The sequence below is a fragment of the Aotus nancymaae genome, unplaced genomic scaffold, assembly GCF_030222135.1.
Source record: "Aotus nancymaae isolate 86718 unplaced genomic scaffold, 86718_ANA_hifiasm-v0.15.2.pri h1tg000012l, whole genome shotgun sequence".
NCBI lineage: Eukaryota > Metazoa > Chordata > Mammalia > Primates > Aotidae > Aotus > Aotus nancymaae.
Window position 1 is genome coordinate 30,440,342 of NW_026988423.1, and position 18,375 is coordinate 30,458,716.

The 18,375-nt window shown below is 38.4% G+C and overlaps 1 protein-coding gene across 3 annotated transcripts in view; it reads right to left on the bottom strand.

The window, feature by feature from the left end:
* The window catches only part of CDON (cell adhesion associated, oncogene regulated), a 102,676-nt gene that overhangs the window by 47,980 nt on the left and 36,321 nt on the right, over window positions 1-18,375 (bottom strand). For all 3 annotated transcript variants that reach the window (XM_012470171.3, XM_012470169.3, XM_064375554.1), the window contains 7 exons: window positions 15,161-15,297; window positions 12,710-12,982; window positions 11,100-11,246; window positions 9,818-9,961; window positions 8,571-8,858; window positions 6,715-6,984; window positions 2,024-2,377 (listed from right to left, as the gene is read on the bottom strand). In XM_012470171.3, coding sequence (XP_012325594.3) covers window positions 2,024-2,377; window positions 6,715-6,984; window positions 8,571-8,858; window positions 9,818-9,961; window positions 11,100-11,246; window positions 12,710-12,982; window positions 15,161-15,236 — 1,552 coding nt within the window. In that variant the 5' untranslated portion in view covers window positions 15,237-15,297. The remainder of the gene's footprint in view (window positions 1-2,023; window positions 2,378-6,714; window positions 6,985-8,570; window positions 8,859-9,817; window positions 9,962-11,099; window positions 11,247-12,709; window positions 12,983-15,160; window positions 15,298-18,375) is intronic.

An 18,375-nucleotide genomic window follows, 5' to 3' on the forward strand; every position in this document is an offset into this window, starting at 1 on the left:
CTTCAGCTAAATTCTACCAGAGGGGCTCCTGCAACTACACCTGTCATGCAGCTAACAATTTCGAGCAAAGCCACATCCAGGTCCTGGATGTACAAATATTTTTGCCTAGAGGAATAGAAATATAAACACAGGCCAGGCACAGTGGCTCACACCTGTAACCCCAGCACTTTGGGAGGCTGAGGCAGGCAGATCACAAGGTTAGGAGATGAAAACCATCCTGGCCAACAGGGTGAAACCCCGTCTCTACTAAAAATATAAAAATTATCTGGGCATGGTGGCTCATGCCTGTAGTCCCAGCTACTCGGGAGGCTGAGGCAGGAGAATTGCTTGAATCCGGGAGGCAGAGGTTGTAGTGAGCCGAGATTGTGCCACTGCACTCCAGCCTGGGTGACAGAGTGAGACCCTGTATCAAAAAAAAAGAAAAGAAAAAGAAACATACACACACACACACACTCACACACACACATATTCATTTATAGGTACAAACTACTTACTGAACTATTTCTTCATTTGAGGATTCTTAAGGTTTCTAAAATCAGTAACTATTTCCTCCTTCCCTTAACACTGCCACAAGAGATCATTATAATTTAATAATAATTAGATAGTAATCATCATATCTTTATACTTATTATCAATGGAAGGCTTTCTATTGCCAGACACCATTCTAAGCACTTACTATGCATTAACTCCTTGGATTCTCACCTCAACCCTATGAGTGGGGCACCTTCACTACACCTGTTACACAGATGAGGAAACAGCACAGTTCCGTGATTTGCCCTCGGGTCACAAAGCCACTAAGTGGCACAGCCAGGATTCTGACAAGCCCACGTGCTCAGCCTCCATATCTCTCCCACTTCTAACATGCAGGGAGTAACACAAGAGGATAAGGGGAAGTCCCTAGTCTCCATCACTTCTCCTCCAGCTTCATTCAGAGCAAGAGCATCCTTGTTTGCACATGAAGGGAAGTTATATGCACACATCCAACTCTTTTTATTTCAACCCTCACTCCTCTGTCAAGAACAACCCATTGGCCACTGCTCTGGCTAAGGGTGCCCACACATTGGTCATGTGATCCAGACTGTGGCAGATGGGCCAGAGGAAAGGAACTGTGAGGACCAGACTGTGAACTCACTAAAGCAGGGAATGTTGGAGCCCCAGACCTATCTAGAAGGAAGAACGTGGGCTCTGGACTCAGCATAAGCGCTGCTCCTCGACCCTGTGGGCTCTTTGACCTGTGGGTCCAAGGCGCTAGGCAGAAGAAGGCCATGCTAAGCCCCTTAAAGCAGAGGCCTGGGGCAGAGACCTCAGTTACCCAAGACTAAAGCCTTACTGCCTTTGATATTCTGCCTCTCACAAGACAAATAAGGTGACAATCTACACCCAGCTGACTAGTTGTTGGGGAACGCTGCTCTAAATGCCTATTGATGGAAGGTTTGAATTTGAATTAAGTCAAATTTGAGTCCATTGCCATGAATATTAATAGTCTATATACCAATAGTCAGAAATCATATATGGTTTTTAAGTCATCACAAAAAATCAGTAAAATAAGAAGAATTAATATTATATATCCCATTAGAAAATAACTTTGGATAAGATAGAGGGAATATACACATACAGTTATCACTTCATAGTACCACAACTCTACATTCGCAATGAAGGCCAATCCTTTAGACTTAATATTGTAGTTATCAAGGGCATAAAAAATGTCTGCAACATCATTTTCAGTAGCTTAGAAAACCAAAAACTTAATCCCGAAGACAGGTTATATTCTGGGCCTGCTCCAAAATGAGAGCTTTCTATATTGCAACTATAATCTTAACAAACACATCAGAAACAGAGACCAACGTTCATCTGATTCACATAAAGCCAAATACCAAAAAATACAGACCTACCTTTCACTGTCATCAGGAAAAATAATATATAGAGATTGCTGGATTCATTTAAATAACATATTTCAAATCACTTTATCTTCTACTATAAAAAGAAATTATTCAACTCAAAATAAATAATAATGGCAACTCACCAACCATGAGAGATGCTTCTGCCTGTGTGGTACCATGTTCATTTGTAGCTTCGCAGATGTATTTCCCCGCATGTTCCTGAGTCACAGCCTGAATGTGGAGAGAGCTTGCGCCAGCTTGGGACATGACAAAGTAGACAGGCTCCAGGTCCAAGCCCTCAGGTCTTGATGGCTGTGATTTTCGGGATTTAGATTTCAGGACTTGAGATGGATGGCTGGTTATCAATCCATGGCTGTCATACCAACGAATGACTGGAACCGGCAGCCCAGTGGCATTGCAGGACAGAGTAACAGAGTCTCTATCTACCACCTTTGTGCTTGCTGGCACTGTAATTATAACTGGCTTGAATCCACTGTCTATTAAAAAAGCAATTCACATATGAAAAATTAAGAACATTGCAGTATCTAAGATGCAAAACAATTTCATCCTATCACATAAATGTGTGGTAGTAATGATTAGAACCAAGATAGCTCTCTCCTTGTTAGTTCCCTTCTCAACTTTCACCAAGTAAAACTGTCAATAAAAGGTAGAGTTTTTTCATAGCTGTGGGCTCCTAAACATTTCCTATATAAATTTCCTGTCCTTCAGAAAGAAAGGAATGTATATAAAGAAACCTTCTGAAAGTCTTCCAAAGGCACACTATCCATATTTGACCACGGCAAATATAGAACATAGGAAGTTGAAATCTCAAACCTTAACAAGAAAAAAGCATAAAAAAGTCTAAAAGTAGATAATCTGCCTTCAAGAAAACGGTCAATTTTGTGGGGTGGGGTGGGAAGGGAAGGGAGGCAGGAATTTGATTATAAAAGGCCTGGGGAAAAAAAAGTTTGTTCTCAATAAAAGTTGATACTGATGATATATACATTTTTTTCCCATAGAACTGAATAGCATTTTTGTTTCTAAATTAAAGTGGTACCAAGTGTTTCCTTGTGGTCCTGGTATTCTCTGGAGGCATTTTTAAGAGAGCTCACAACATAATATTGATCAAAGCAAATGACATTTTCTCCAGTATATCTGCCTTTTTCTCTAGTCCTCCTTTCCATGTCTGACAAAACCAACCAAGAACTGGTATCAGATTTCCGGATTTTTGCCAAGCTACTGAGTGTAAAATGCTATCTCACTGGTCAGAACATGCATTTTCCCGAGGACTAATGAGGCTGAACATCTTCTCCCGTGATTATGTGGCATTATTAATTTTCCTCCTCTGTGAAATGCCTTTTGTCAGTGTTTCTACTGGGTCATCTATCTTTTTTGTAGTGATTCGGAGTTCTCTGTATACACTAGGTTCTGTTCATTTGTTCAGGTATAGATGTGACTAGTATCTCCTTCCTAATGTACTGCTTTTCTTTTCAGCTTTTAACAGTATCTATTAGGAAGATGTTTTCAGTTCAATGTGGTCCTACCTTTTAATATAAGCCTTTTAAAATATCTTATTAAAAAGTTTTACCCACAGGTCATACATTCTTCAATGTTTTCTTCAAAAATATTTTCATTTTGTCTTTTATATTTAGATCTTTAATCCACTGAGAATTTATCCTTTATACAATGTGAGATACTGAGTTTCACTTTTACTACATGTTGATAACCAATTATCCCACATCAAAATGCGAAATGGATCTCCTCCCCTGCTGATCAGCAATGCCGGCTCAGTCAAGCCCTTACAGGCAAATGTCTTTCTGAAAGTCTCCATCTTATTCCAAGAGTCTATTTGTTTCTGCACCAATATAGTATTTCTTAATTACTACAGATATTTTAGTGTTTAAGGCAAGTCTCCCATGTTCTTTTTCTCCTTTTTTAGAGTGTTTTTGCCACTCTTGGGCCCTGGATTATCCATATAAATTATAGAATCAGTTTGTCAAGGTCCTCAAAATATTACAATGGGATTTCAATTAGAATTGCATGAATCCACAGAAAATTTTTAGAAAGACCAGATATAATACCTAATACTGATATTGAGGAACCGGTATATCTTCCTATTTAACTGGCTGTGCTTTACTGCTATAATATTTAAAAAGTGGTTTTTAAATTATACTTTGTTTGTTGCTGGTCTACGGAAAGGCAACTGATTCTTGTTCACTGGTCTTCATCCAGCCACCTTGCTAAATGTTATTATTACTCATAATAGGACATATAACAGTCATAATAACAGCTAGCAAACTATTTGGGATAGTCTATTTGATAATCATATCAGTTGTAAATTAACAACAATCTGGGTTCTCTCCTTTTCCTTTTCATGTCTTTCTGCGCTGGTCAGGATCTCCAGTAAGAGATTTTCAAAGGGAGTGCTTCTTACATTTCACCATTAAATGCAATGTTTCCTGTAAGTCCTTGTTAGACACTCTTTACCAAGTCAGGAAAGTTCAACTCTATTTCTACTTTTCTAAGTATCTAACATGGATACTTAATTATGTCCTATGTTTTTCCATCTCTAGTGAGATAATCATATTGTTTTCCTCCTTTATTCAATAAATGGGGTGAATGAAACTCTAAATTTTCAAGTGGATTCCTGGGATAACTGTTTAGTCATGACGTTATTTTCTTTTTTACACTGCCCTGGCTTGCTAATATATTATTTAAGGTTTTTATACTGATGTTCATAAATGAGATTGGCCTTTGATTTTCCTTTCCTGCACCATCTTATTGTGATTCTGGAATCAAGGCTGGAGAGTTTCCATCTTTTCCTCTTCTCTGAAACAGTCTGCATAGGATTTGGAATGGTCTATCACTTTCAAGTTTGGTAGAACCTCCATAAAACCATCTGGCCTCATATTTTCTTTGTGGGAAGATTTTTAACTCCTAATTCAACTTCTTTCATAGGTGTAGGACTATTCAAGTTTATTTATTTTCAGTCAGCATTGCTAAGTTACATTTTTCCTCAGAATTTGTCCATTTGTCTTTATTATAAATTTTTATCATAAAATTTAACATAATCTTATCTTTAATTGCTGTAAGACTTGTATTTACAGCCCCCTTTTATTCCTAATGTTATTTGTACCCCCTTTATTTTCTTTGGATCATTATCCCCAAAGATGTGTCCATTTTATTAGACTTTACAAAGGGCCAACTTCTATCTTTATTGATCCTATTTTACCTTCATTTTCTAATTAATTTCTACCCTGATTTTTATGATCTCTTTTTCTTTCTTTGAATCTATTCTGTTATCCTTTTACTTCACTCAGTAGTTTTCAGTCTTACTAATTTTCTTTTACAGCCACAGAAGGCTGTAAATTTCCTTTTAAATTCCATTGTGGCTGTCTTTTACAAAGCTGATCTGTGGCATTTTCATTATTATCCAGTTCAAAGTATTTTAAATTTCTATTATTGATTTATTCTTTTATCCAACTATTGAGAAGTATAATTTTAAATGTCCAAATACATGCCAATTTTAAAAAATTATGCTTTCATTATTAACTTCTAAATAAATTACGCTAATGTCAGAAAATCTGGTCCGTATTATACTGATTATCTGAAATTTAAAATATTTATAACTCATATCATAAACAATTGATTTCCCTAATAGATCAAGAAGAAAAAAGACCAACAACCTAATTTTTTCAATAAGCAAAAGACAAAGAACAGTCAATACACAGAAATGCAAATTTAAGTGGTTCAAAAACATGAAAAGATGCCCAACTTTCCCTGTAATCAAAGAAATGTAGATTAAAAGGTTTTCTTTTTAACCTATCAGATTGGCAAAGATTTTAAAAACTGACAATGCCCCATGTTGGTGAGAGTTTGAGGAAACAAGGAGAGTTATGTATTGCTGGTGGGAGTGTACATTGGTAACGATTATGGAGAGTGATTCAGCAATAGCTAACAAAATTACCAACACAGATATGGTTTTATTCTGCAAGTTCATTTCTAGGAATTTCTTTTACAAATACTCACAAGTGCAAAATAATCTTTGTAGAAGGGTGTTCATTACAGAACTATTTGCAATAGCAAAAGATTGAAAACAACCATCAATAAGGTACTAGGTCAAATTGTTACAACTACACAATGGACTACTAAGCAGCAATTTTTTAAAAAGGAATGAAAATACTTTTTATGCGCCATATGAGAAGATATCCCAAGATGTTAAGTAAAAAATTTATGGTAAAGAATGCTACCACTGTTTAGGTAAAAAACAAAAAAAAAAAACAAAAAAACCCAGATATGTTATAAAGTGCACACACACACTCTCATGTGTGAGCCATTTGTATGGGCACTACATCCAAGGATGCTCAAGAAACTGACAAAATGAATCACTTCTAAAAAGGGGAACTGACTGCCTAGGGAACAAGAGTAAGAGAGAGATTATACCATATAAATTTTTTAAGTCTGTTGAAAACTTTAAAAAAAAATTTTTTTAATGAGCTTGGTTAAATAACATTGCTTCTTCATAGATATGCCTACCTGTCACTAGCCAGGAAAGTGGAAAATGAACAACATTCTTGTACAGTGCTAGGGTTATTTTCTTTTAGTAAAAATAATTTCATTTTTCTTTTTTTTATTTATTTTTATTTTTTAGAGACAGGGTTTCATCAGGCTGGTCTTGAATTCCTGACCTCATGATCCACCCGCCTCAGCCTCCCAAAGTACTGGGATTACAGGTGTGAGCCACCTCGCCCAGCCTAATAATTTCATTGTCAACACAACAAAAGGCCATCTGTAAAAGTAAAATTTCTTATGACTACATGACCTAAAAGCCTACCATTTTCAATTTCAAGTCTTCCAGTAGACTGCATAAATCCAATCCCATTATCTGCTACACACTGATACATCCCAGCATCTTCCACGGTAACCCCACTGATTTTCAGTCCATTTCTTGCAGTTAGATGTCGTGCGGAAGGATGAATAGGCTGTGCATTGTGAAACCAGGTACAGTTGGGGGCTGGGTTCCCACGAACATCACAGGTAAAGTGGACTGTGGCACCCAGAGACACTATCTGATCCTGTAGTCCTTTAGAAATAGAAGCATGTTCTGAAAATAAAACACACAAATTAAACTCTAGCCCTCAAAATGTACTTCTAAAATTATCACTCAAGTCATAAGAATCTCTCTACCAATAATCAGCTGAAACAAAGTTACATTGTTTATCCACATTCTTCTGTCTGCTGTGGCAATCAAGAAAAAAAAATAGAACTGTTCCACTAATGGGATAAACCATATGTTACTAATAAGATATAGTCTCCTTTCATAGCTGACTCCAACCACTTAACTCCCCACAACATATGATTACACACATATATACAAATCGTTTCTAATCCAGGGCTTCTCTTAGCATTTATTTCAGGTGATTAGTTTGAAATAAAGTAATGATATCCCTGGATTTCACACTAAACAGGAGCCAAAACAGAAGAACGTTTATTCAGAGGTTAAATTATCTTTACAGTCAATTCAACTTTGAGATTAGATGTACAACAGGCAAAACCAAAAAAAACAAAACTTCCTTTAGGGATCCTTAAAGTCACTTATTACCAAGAAAAAGTAAATCATTTATGAGAATTTGTAGAACATGTCTAAATTATGTATATTAATCCAGTCCTAATCACTGAATTCCAAAGCCCTCTTATCATACACTTACGTTAATTCCAGTGATGTCAACCTATAGCAGGCCATGGTTATAAATATTATAAATACATGCAAAGGGTTTACAAAAATTTTATTCACTATTAAACCACTTTCCACCTATTTTTTTCCATGAAAATCTGTTTCAATAAAGGATAATATTTTCTGTGGCTACACGATAGTGAGTTAGGTAGCTGGTTAGAAAGAAAGGAATAGCTTTGAAATAAAGTATATATAGAAACGTGGGTGGAAATAATGCAATGTTATTACCCAGGCACTGGTAATAGCATCCAGAAAAAGAAAATTAAATTAAATAGATGGATTTCTTTTTGAGATGACATTTTCTTTTTTGAGACAGGGTCTGGCTCTGTCACCCAGACTGGAGTGTGATGGCGTAATCTCAGCTCACTGCAACCTCCACCTCCCAGGTTCAAACCACCCTCCCACCTCAGCCTCCCAAGTAGCTGAGACTACAAGCCTGTGCCACCATACCCAGCTAATTTTTGTATTTTTGGTAGAGATGGAGTTTCACCATGTTGCCCAAGATGTTCTCAAACTCCTAGGCTCAAGTATTCCACCCTCCTCAGCCTCCCAAAGTGCTGAGGTTATAGGTGTGAGCTTCCGTCCCTGGCCCGACATTTTCTAATCAGTATTCTTAGTTACTATTACTGGATTCTACACACAGACACAGGCTACATTCTTCCACTCTCCTGATTTCCAGTTTTTTCCTCCATGTTATGAAGAAGTGAGAACAATCTCTGTATTACATAACTAGGTTGGGAGTGCGGTTTTCAAGAACATTCCATGCCAAATGCTCTATGCCACCCAGAAAAATGGCCTAATTCAGCAGTCCATTATAAAAATGAAACTTGTTCTGGCTAGGGTATAGATATTTCTAGATATTCCCTATTTCAATTTCACAAATATATCTTTCCTTCACACTCAGTTAGACCAGAAAAATGGCTTCATTTGAAAAAAATTAAAAATTAACTTCTTACCAAGTACATTAACCACGTAAGTCACATATTTTACATCTCCAGACTTGTTTTCCACCATGCAGGAATAGTTTCCGGAGTCCACTGGGTCAATGCTATCTGTGGCAAGATGAGAATACAGCCTTCTCCAGTTGGTTCCTGGTGCAATGTCCTGCCCGTCCTTTAGCCAATACACTTGAGAAGCTGGGACCCCACTCACCACACACTCCAAGGTTACGGGGCTACGAGAAAGAACAGCTAATGCCTGTGAATGGGTGGGGTGAAGAATGTGAAAATCATCTGAAGAAGGACCTGGAAAAGGAAAGGAGATGAGAGATGATTAGTAAGTATTCACTTCTAATGTCTTGCTTAGCAAAGCTGTGGGCATCACCATTTTCCCACTTTTTCTTAATACTACAAGGTCCTATTTAAATCCTTTTTAGTTGAGGATTAAAATGTTTTGTGGTCCTTTAGGGCTAATTCTGAACTGGGAGTTTGAAAATGCAGAATTCCCAACACGTTCAGAAGCCATATCTTTATTGTATCCTGACTACTGGTGCTACCTCAACCCAACTGCCATAACCTAAAAATCAACAGTGATTTTCATTATATCTGAAAGAAAGAAAACAGACATATCTCTTTTTTTTTTCCAAAATTCACAGATACCAATTTAATTACCACTACCATAAAGTTATATCTCCTTTATTTCTTCTTGTTTGAGCAAAGGGCAACATTCTCCACACGTATTCACTCTGTCACCTTGGCCAAAATTCAAAATTCCCCTCTGTAAGTTACATTTTTAAAGCATGTACAGTACTCTTCTATAATGCATTAATGTATTTACTTTTTTTTTTTTTTTGAGACAGAATCTCACTCTGTCACCCAGGCTGGAGTGCAGTGGTGTGATCTCAGCTCACTGCAACCTCCGCCTCCCACGTTCAAGCGATTCTCCTGCCTCAGCCTCCTGAGTAGCTGGGATTACAGGTGCGCACCACCACGTCTGGCTAATTTTTGTATTTTTAGTAGAGATGAGGTTTTGCCATGTTGGTCAGGCTGGGTCTCAAACTCCTGACCTCAGGTGATCCACCCACCTCAGCCTCCCAAAGTGCTGAGATTACAGGCATGAGCCACCACGCACGGCCTGTATTTACTGTTTTGGTAAGACTTTTTATGATAAACAAACGGGATTTGAAAAAAAATGAACTATCATTGCCCAACTTTTTATAAGGACTCTTCCTCTTCCAGTTACCATTATTGTCCCAAATACTTACGACTCACAAGGAGCTTTCGGCCAATAGGTTCAACTTTTAATTCATGTGTGACAGGATTATAAGCTGCACATTTGTATGATCCCTTGTCCTCTAAGGATACATTCAAAATCTGAAGATTTCCTGATGGAAGGATTAAGTAATTCTCTGAGGAAGGAAGGGAGTGCAGTTAGGCCTCTCCCTTTATGAAGGACACCACAGCACAACTAAAACTCACAAAGTTTGATCATTATGCTTTATTCCATCTTATTTTATTTTATTTTAGAGATGGGGTCTCACTCTGTCACCCACGCTGGAGTACAGTGGCATAAGTACGGCTTGCTACAGCCTGTAACTCCTGGACTCAAGTGATCCACCTAAGCCTCCCCAGTAGCTGAGACTACAGGTGCATGCCACCACACCCGGTTAATTTTTAAATATTTTGTAGAGATGGGGTCTCACTATATTGCCCAGGCTAGTCTTGAACTCCTGGCTTCAAGTGACCTTCCTGCCTCAGTCTCCCAAAGTGCTGGGATTATAGGCGTGATCCAGCAGCTAAGTTTAGACATGAGCTTAGCAGCAAAGCGGCAATCAAGGAAAATTTATTAAATGAAGGAAAGGGAAAGTCAAGGCAGAATAGAAAAACAAAGTCAACACAACTAGCATAGCAAATCAAACCCAGCAGAAGCATTTTAACGACAGTGAATCTCAAAGCACAAGAAACAGGCTTCGACTTTGGCAAACCTCTACCTACAGCACTGGTCACACAGTGTTTCTGCATTGCCTAGTCATTCACTTTTTTTCCCCATAAATACATATTAAGGGGCTACTTTCTGCCAACAATGGCCAGGCACAAGTGCTACGGCAAGGAAGAGAGCAGATGAAAAGCCCTGCACACATGCAGCAGGCATTCCAGTAAGGGGGTATGGGGAGGTCAGAGAAAAAGACATACAATAATAAACTAATGAAAACATGAATAACACTGTATCAGGTGTGATCAATTCTACGAAGAAAAGCAAAACTAAATAAATGGGACAGAGAGCACCAGGTATATCATTTTAGACAGAACCACCAGGACGGTCTTCTCCAAGGAAGTGAAATCTGATGGGGGTCTGAAGGAAATGAGGGAGTGAGCCCTCAGGGTATGGGGCCGTAATTATTTGTATATTGTAACCTTTTATTTTAGTCCTCTCCACTCACGCCTTCTGGTATCCACAGTTCATCCCTAGCACACAGAGCTTAGGAGCAGGTTATTTAATGAACATTTGTTCTGTGTGTGCCACCAGCTTTTCACAAAAGGTCTCACCTGTGGAATGTTTCAGCCATTTCCCCCGGATTTTATAGCGCACCTCAGCTTTGGGGTTACTCTCTGGTACCCTGCAGCCAATGAAACCAGCACTTTTTTCTTCTGCTGTAATAACATGCTTTGTGGATGAACCAAAATCACCAAGAACTGAAATAAATAAGAAAACAAATAAATAAATGCCAATTTGAATTTTTTTCCCAAAGGAAGTTTAAAAATTAGAAACAACATCTGCAGCATGGTCTTTTGTGACAGCTGACTCCAGTCCAGAGGGCTGCATGATCTTTTCATCTCAGAAAGCAGTTGGGGCAAGCTACTCAGGAGGCTGAGGTGGAAGGATTGCTCAAGCCTGGGAGATTGAGGCTGCAATGAGTCAAGATTGCACCACTGCACTCCAGCCTGGGTAACAGAATGAGATCTTGTCTCCAAAAAAAAAAAAAAAAGAAGAAGCGGCTGGGGCAGAGGTGCACGGTTGAAGGATAAGACCTAAGTCATGCAACCCTTTTTCATAGGTCAATGCTTCTAGGGAACTAGAATAAATACAAACTACTCCTAAGACATCTAGAACTATAAAACATAATTATTCCCATTCGGTCAAGATCAGTCCTTTTAAACCCAATCCCTCATCAAAACTCACTTTCCATATGGATCTTTAATCTGTTTGTAGCTATTCACACTGCAATAAAATGATTTCTGGAATGAACCTAGGACATCAAAAAAATAAGGCAGGATATCATTTAGATTATATGAATCTACTAACTTGGTCTCAACTCCTCTCGGTTTTAGTTCACTAAGGATGGAGCCTGCAGGGAAGAACTCTTTATGATCTCCAGTGCTCCAAGCACTCAGCAGCCTGCCACAATGAATTCAGCCTTCCAGTGTGTGTCTTACAAGCTGTCCATGGGTCACAGCTCTACAAAAACATTTACTCTTCTCAGTTATGACAAACTCACTACTCCTGGGGAATCCAGATTTGTTCTGTAAATAGGGGTGCCCTTACAAAGACGTTTTCCATTACTGGAAGCCATCACCGTTTGAAAGGCAGATGGCTCAAACTTACTAAGAAAAACCATGCATTCCAGATTTTCTGTAAGTTCAATACTCAAGATTCCTTTGTTTACAGTTACTTTTTTCCTGCTTTTTAACCATGGTTTCAATTAAATAAATTAAAATCACTCAGTAATCAAAGCAAATAAAACAATTAGATGTGAAAGAAAGACAAAGGACTCCAGGAAATAACTAAGTGTCAGAGTAGACAACGGCTTTTGTTGTTATTGATATTATGGACTTCCAAGTACTCACAAAGAACTAGTTCAGAATTCATATTAGAAAAGTGTCCTTCCCTGGAAAAGCTGCAGAGATTATAAAAAAAACAAAAAAAACTGTCCTGTGTCACTTTAAAAAATCATTTCCATATCACTGTTACCGATTACATTAGGCTATGCTTGCAGAGGTCTAAGTGCACTTCCCCAAGTTATCCTCATAGCAAGAGTCAAGGCTGAGATAGGAACGCCCATGTGCCTTACACCAAAGCCTTTCCCTTCCTCAGAAACACAAGCACTAACAGTAATTTCAAGAAAACCCACACATAACAGGGACACAATTAAACTCACCTGCTGCAGATACTGTTGCTGGGCCACTCACCACGGCACCAATGCTATTGTTGGCCAGGCACTGGTAGTAACCCAAAAGGGAGGAGTTAAGAGAAAGAATTGTCAAAGTCCCCTGATGAATCTTAAGATGTTCCCTGTTTCCATCCAATTTTTTTCCATTATGCAACCATGAGATATGAGTGGTCACAGGTTTAGCAGAACAATGTAGTACGACAGGTCCACCAAGTTTCTGGATGGCAGAGAGTGGCTCAGAAGTAAAATAAGGTGCCAAGTCTATAAGGGAATATTCCCCATATGCAAAGAAAGCAGGGGAGATAAGAGGAGAGAGAAAGAAGATGACATTAAACACATTTCATCTGAATCTTTATAACTAAAGGCAATCTCTTATTTTATATACGTTATGGTTCTTGAGATGGTTGCAAAAGTTCCAGCAAATTCTTATAAGTCTATTTATTAGAGGTAAAAAAGGGCAACATGTTGGCTTAGGACTTAACAATTAGGTTACAAAAGACAAGAATATTGATGATATAATCAGATACAATACCAATCCTATTGATAAGAAGTAACAAAGTGCAGGCTGGGCCCCGGGGCTCCTGCCTATAATCCTAGCACTATGGGAGGCCAAAGCAGGTGAATCCTTGAGCTCAGGAGTTCAAGACCAACCTAGGCAACATGGCAAAACCCTTCTCTACAAAAAATACAAAAATTAGCCAACGTGGTGGTGTATGCCTGTAGCTCTAACTACTCCAGAATCTGAGTTGAGGTGGAAGGACTGCTTGAGCCGAGAAGGTGTAGGCTGCAGTGAGCCATGACTTCACCACTGCACTACAACCTGGGTGACAGAGGGAGACCCTGTCTCAAAAAAAAGAAAGAAAGAAATAGTAAACTACTCTTTCAATAAAGTGACTTGGAAGAATTGGAAGTTAAGAACCTGAAAAAGTGAAGATGACTTTCCAAATAACAAGAATTCTCCCCTATTTTACCAACAGGATTCAATTTTTTTTTTTTTTTTTTTTTTTTTTGAGACAGAGTTTCACTCTTGTTACCCAGGCTGGAGTGCAATGGCACGATCTCGGCTCACCGTAACCTCCACCTCCTGGTTTCAGGCAATTCTCCTGCCTCAGCCTCCTGAGTAGCTGGAATTACAGGCACACGCCACCATGCCCAGCTAATTTTTTGTATTTTTAGTAGAGACGGGGTTTCACCATGTTGACCAGGATGGTCTCGATCTCTTGACCTCGTGATCCACCCGCCTCGGCCTCCCAAAGTGCTGGGATTACAGGTGTGAGCCACTGTGCCCGGCCCAGGATTCAATTTATGAGAGCAAGTTATTCTACAAATTAAGACTACGGTACTTCCTTACTACTTCCCTTCAATATAAAATAATGTTTAAGTTTTAAGAAAACAGAAATAGAAACTTAAGAAGCCATAACTGAAATACAAAGGCTATCCTTTCTTAAATATAAGGCTTAGTATTTTTATTTGGCATTTGAAATTGTTTCGTATGTTATTTCTATTACTCCCAAAACTTGGGAAGGCAGGGGTGTTTTTGCACTAAAGTATCCATGCAGATCCTTCTGTTCCAACCCAAAAGTGGGAAGTGGAAGAAATATTTGTTAATTTGGTGCAATAAAAATACTTAAAAGAAAAAAATTAATAAATTGCTGAATCTACTTCTATGGAATATTTAATCAGAAATGAAGATTAGGGGAGGTATCTTTTTTGGCTGAATCTGGGTTGGTTGTTTAGCAAAACAGAAATAAAACCACGAAATCAATTTTTTCCTTACCAAATCTAATACAGCTATACAGTATTTTTAGCAGATATTAAAAATAAATAGTACTCAATGAATAAACATCACTGTATTTGTATATACTTATATATTCGTCTTTACATAAGTCTCAAATAAAAAGAAATGCATATGAGCCATGTATTAGGCATGGGGCTTACATACAAATTTAACAACAAACACATTTATGCTTTTCAGTAACCCAAAGAGGTAGACAATAAATTAGGCAAGGTCATAAGAGAAAGCTGCAGACCTGGGAACTGAACCAAGTTCTCTCACTCCCAGTTGAACATAGTATCGTGCTGACTCTACAACTTCTCTTTGGTACATGTAGTCAGCATTTTATTTCTGCTCTTTCCAAATTCAGAAAGTAGTAATATATCTCCTTACTGAAAAAAAGTATGACTGGAAAATATGCATTTTTTTGAAAACAAGAAGAATAAATTACAAGGGACAGGAAGGACTGCAAATGCCCAAAGCACTACTAAGAGATACTTAAGTTGCTTAATTTATCAGGTTTTTAAATCATGTCGTTGGTCAAACCAATCTTAGAAACATCTTTAGATACCACCATTACCACCAAGCATGGAAGTACAAATTTATTTTTTATAGAATTAAGATGAGTAAAGGCCAACCACCCCACCCCCCAATTCTACTCTTACCTGAACTCACAGAAGAGCACAGAATTGTAAGTGTAACATACAGCAGTGTACATAAGGGTCCAAGATCTGGATGCATAGCGCCAGATTACAGAAGCAGGCAGGACAGGCTTCCAGAGCAAAACCCAGGCCGTGGTTCACTAAAAAACATTAAAAAAGAAAAATTTTAAAAATGTAAACCATTAAAATCTTTCATCTGAGCAGCTAAAGCTGTGAGCATGACAGCTGCCATCTATTTTGAAAGCTTTGTGTAGAGTATGTCAAATACTAGGCACTTAAAGATCCAGATCTTCCCAATTCACAAGCTGATCTCTAGACACTAGAGCTAGAAGTTTTGCTCATTCTTCCAAGGTACTAGGATACCTCTTACTACACAGAATGAATCACTCCAAATGAATACATTCAACTGCCTATAATGCATTTCTATTTACACATCTCACAAACATATAAAACTCAGCGAAACCAACATGTATTCCTCCTCCATATCCCCCAAAATAGCAACTATAAGGAAAACAACAAAATAATGGCTAACACTTATGTAATATTTATTTACTATGTGCCAGACACCATCTTAGTGCTTTAATATATTACTTTAATCTTCACAACAACCTTGTGAGATAGGTACTACTGGTTTTTGTCCCTTTTCTTCAGATGGAGGACTCCTGGCTCGTGGATTGGTCAAGCACGAAGAATATCAAGGTCAGGCCTGTGTTGGGATTGGGATTGTCACTATTGTGAGAGAGAGATAAACCAAGAAAAGGACAGTAATGGATGAAGCCAGAGAGGAAGGCTGGGCCAGATCACATCCAGCTTTGAAGGCCATAGTAAAAATTGTGGGACTTATTCTAAAGGCAATAGCAAACCCTTAGAGAACATAGAGAAGGGGAATGATGTAATTTTATTTATGCTTTTAAAAGATCACTTGGCCAGACACAGTGGCTCATGCCTGTAATCCCAGCACTTTGGGAGGCCAACGTGGGCGGATCACGAGGTCAGAACAAGACCATCCTGGCTAACACAGTGGAACCCCATCTCTACTAAAAATACAAAAAATTAGACAGGTGTGGTGGCACAGGCCTATAATCTCAGCTACTTGGGAGGCTGGGGCAGGAGAATCTCTTGAACCTGGGAGGTGGAGGTTGCAGTGAGCCAAGATCACACCATAGCACTCCAGCCTGGGAGACAGAGCAAGCCTCTGTCTCCCAAAAAAAGAAAAAAAAAAAAAAAATCATTGGCTGGTGAAGAGTAGACTGAAGTGGAAAAGGGAGACCAAGCAGGACATACTGTAATTACCCTGGAGACAGATGAGGACACAGTGGTTAGAGCAGTGAGTCAACCGCGGAGGTGGTAAAAAGTATTTGGATTCAAAATATATTATAAAGGTAAACCCAATAGGATGTGCCAAAGGCTTGGATATAATGTGGGATAGAGATATGTGAAGGATAACTCTTGGGTTTGGGTGACAAAAAAATAAAATAAATAATAGCCCTGTTTACTGAAATAGGGAAGACTAGAGAAGGAGAGACAGAAGAAAGGGTTCATCCCTGGTTCTGTTTTGGCCAAGGTAAGTTTGAGCTATCTATCAGACATCCAAGTACTACTGTCAACAGTGGCATGTATGAGTGTGCAGCTGGATGAAGAAGTCAGAGATGGAAATGTCGATGTTAAATGTATGAATGCCTTGCCATCAGATGAGCTCTCTCTAAGGAAAATATGTTTAGAGGACTGAGGAGAGGAGAAGAGAAGAGACAGAACAGAAGAGCTTTGGAATACTCCAACCTTTAGAGACTGGAAGTAGCCAAGGATACTCAGCAGAGGTAGTCAATGAAATAGAAAGAAATCTATTTGTCCAGGGAGAACATAAGAAATATTTCTAGGCTGGGCACAGTGGATCACATCTGTAAGCCCAGCACTTTGGGAAGCTGAGGCAGGCAGATCACTTGAGGTCAGGAGTTCGAAACCAGCCTGGCCAACATAATGAAATCCTGTTTCTACTAAAAAAAAAAAAAAAAAATTAGCTGGATGTGGTGGCACGCACCTGTAATCCCAGCTATTTGGGAGGCTGAGGTAGGAGAATCACCTGAACCTGGAAGGTGGAGGTTGCAAAGAGCCCGGACTGTGCCACTGCACTCCAGGCTGGGCAACAGAGCCAGGCTCTGTCTCAAAAAAAATAAAAATAAATTTAAAAAATGTTTTAAAAGAAATATTTCTAGAAGAAGAAACATCGATGAGAAGCAGAGTAAGATGAGACACCATCAGAAAGGCCTACTGAAGGTCACTGGTGATACTGACAAGAGTGGTTTCAGTGGAGAAAAGAAAAAAGCATGACGGTGGGTTCAGGACAGAATGGGAAGAGAGGAAACGGAAAGCAGGCAGACACTTCCTTCCAGGGTTTTGCTATACAAGGGCAGCAAAAAAACAGGGAGAATTGCTGAAGACAAGTGGTAGTCAAGGAATGGTTTCTTTGTGGTGTGTGTTTGTGTTTTACTATAGAGATAGATAGTATAGCGCATTTAGTAAAACTAAAAAAGTTTCACGAAACCCAGCACTGGCAAGAATGTGGGTCAAAATCATTATCCTATATTGCTGGTGGAAACAAAATCAGTTCATACTTTTTGGAGGTAGTTTGCTATTTCTATCAAAAATCAGTCATGCAACAAACACTTACTGAATGCTTATCATATGCTAAGACTATCCTAGGAAGTGGGGATTGAGCAGTTTAAAATGTATATATAAAAATAAGTAACACAGACAAAAATGTATACCAAATATTCAAGTAGGAGAGATGGACAATATAAAAGATAAATAAATAAAACTAGTAAAATCAAAAATGTCCATGCCATTCTCCAGATATGGCCAATTCTTTCTCTTCTGTGCTACCTCTACACCTTGGACATGTGTAACCACTTCACTCAATACTCTCTTATATAACTTATCTGGTGACGCAGCTACGACCTCTTTGAAGGCAAGAATGACATATTTAGCTTTGCATAGCAGAGAGTAGGTATTTCAAAAATGTTCCTTAAAATGAAAGGATTATATTAATATAATGCAATTCTAAAAAGTATCTTAAGGAGTAGTGTTTAATGAGAACTGCCATCTCATCTGAATTTAGTATATTCTAGCTATATTGTTTATTCCTCCACTCATTTATTCATTCATATATATAATTTTAAAAATCAACAAAAAATACAGTAAGTGCCTACTATATGCCAGGC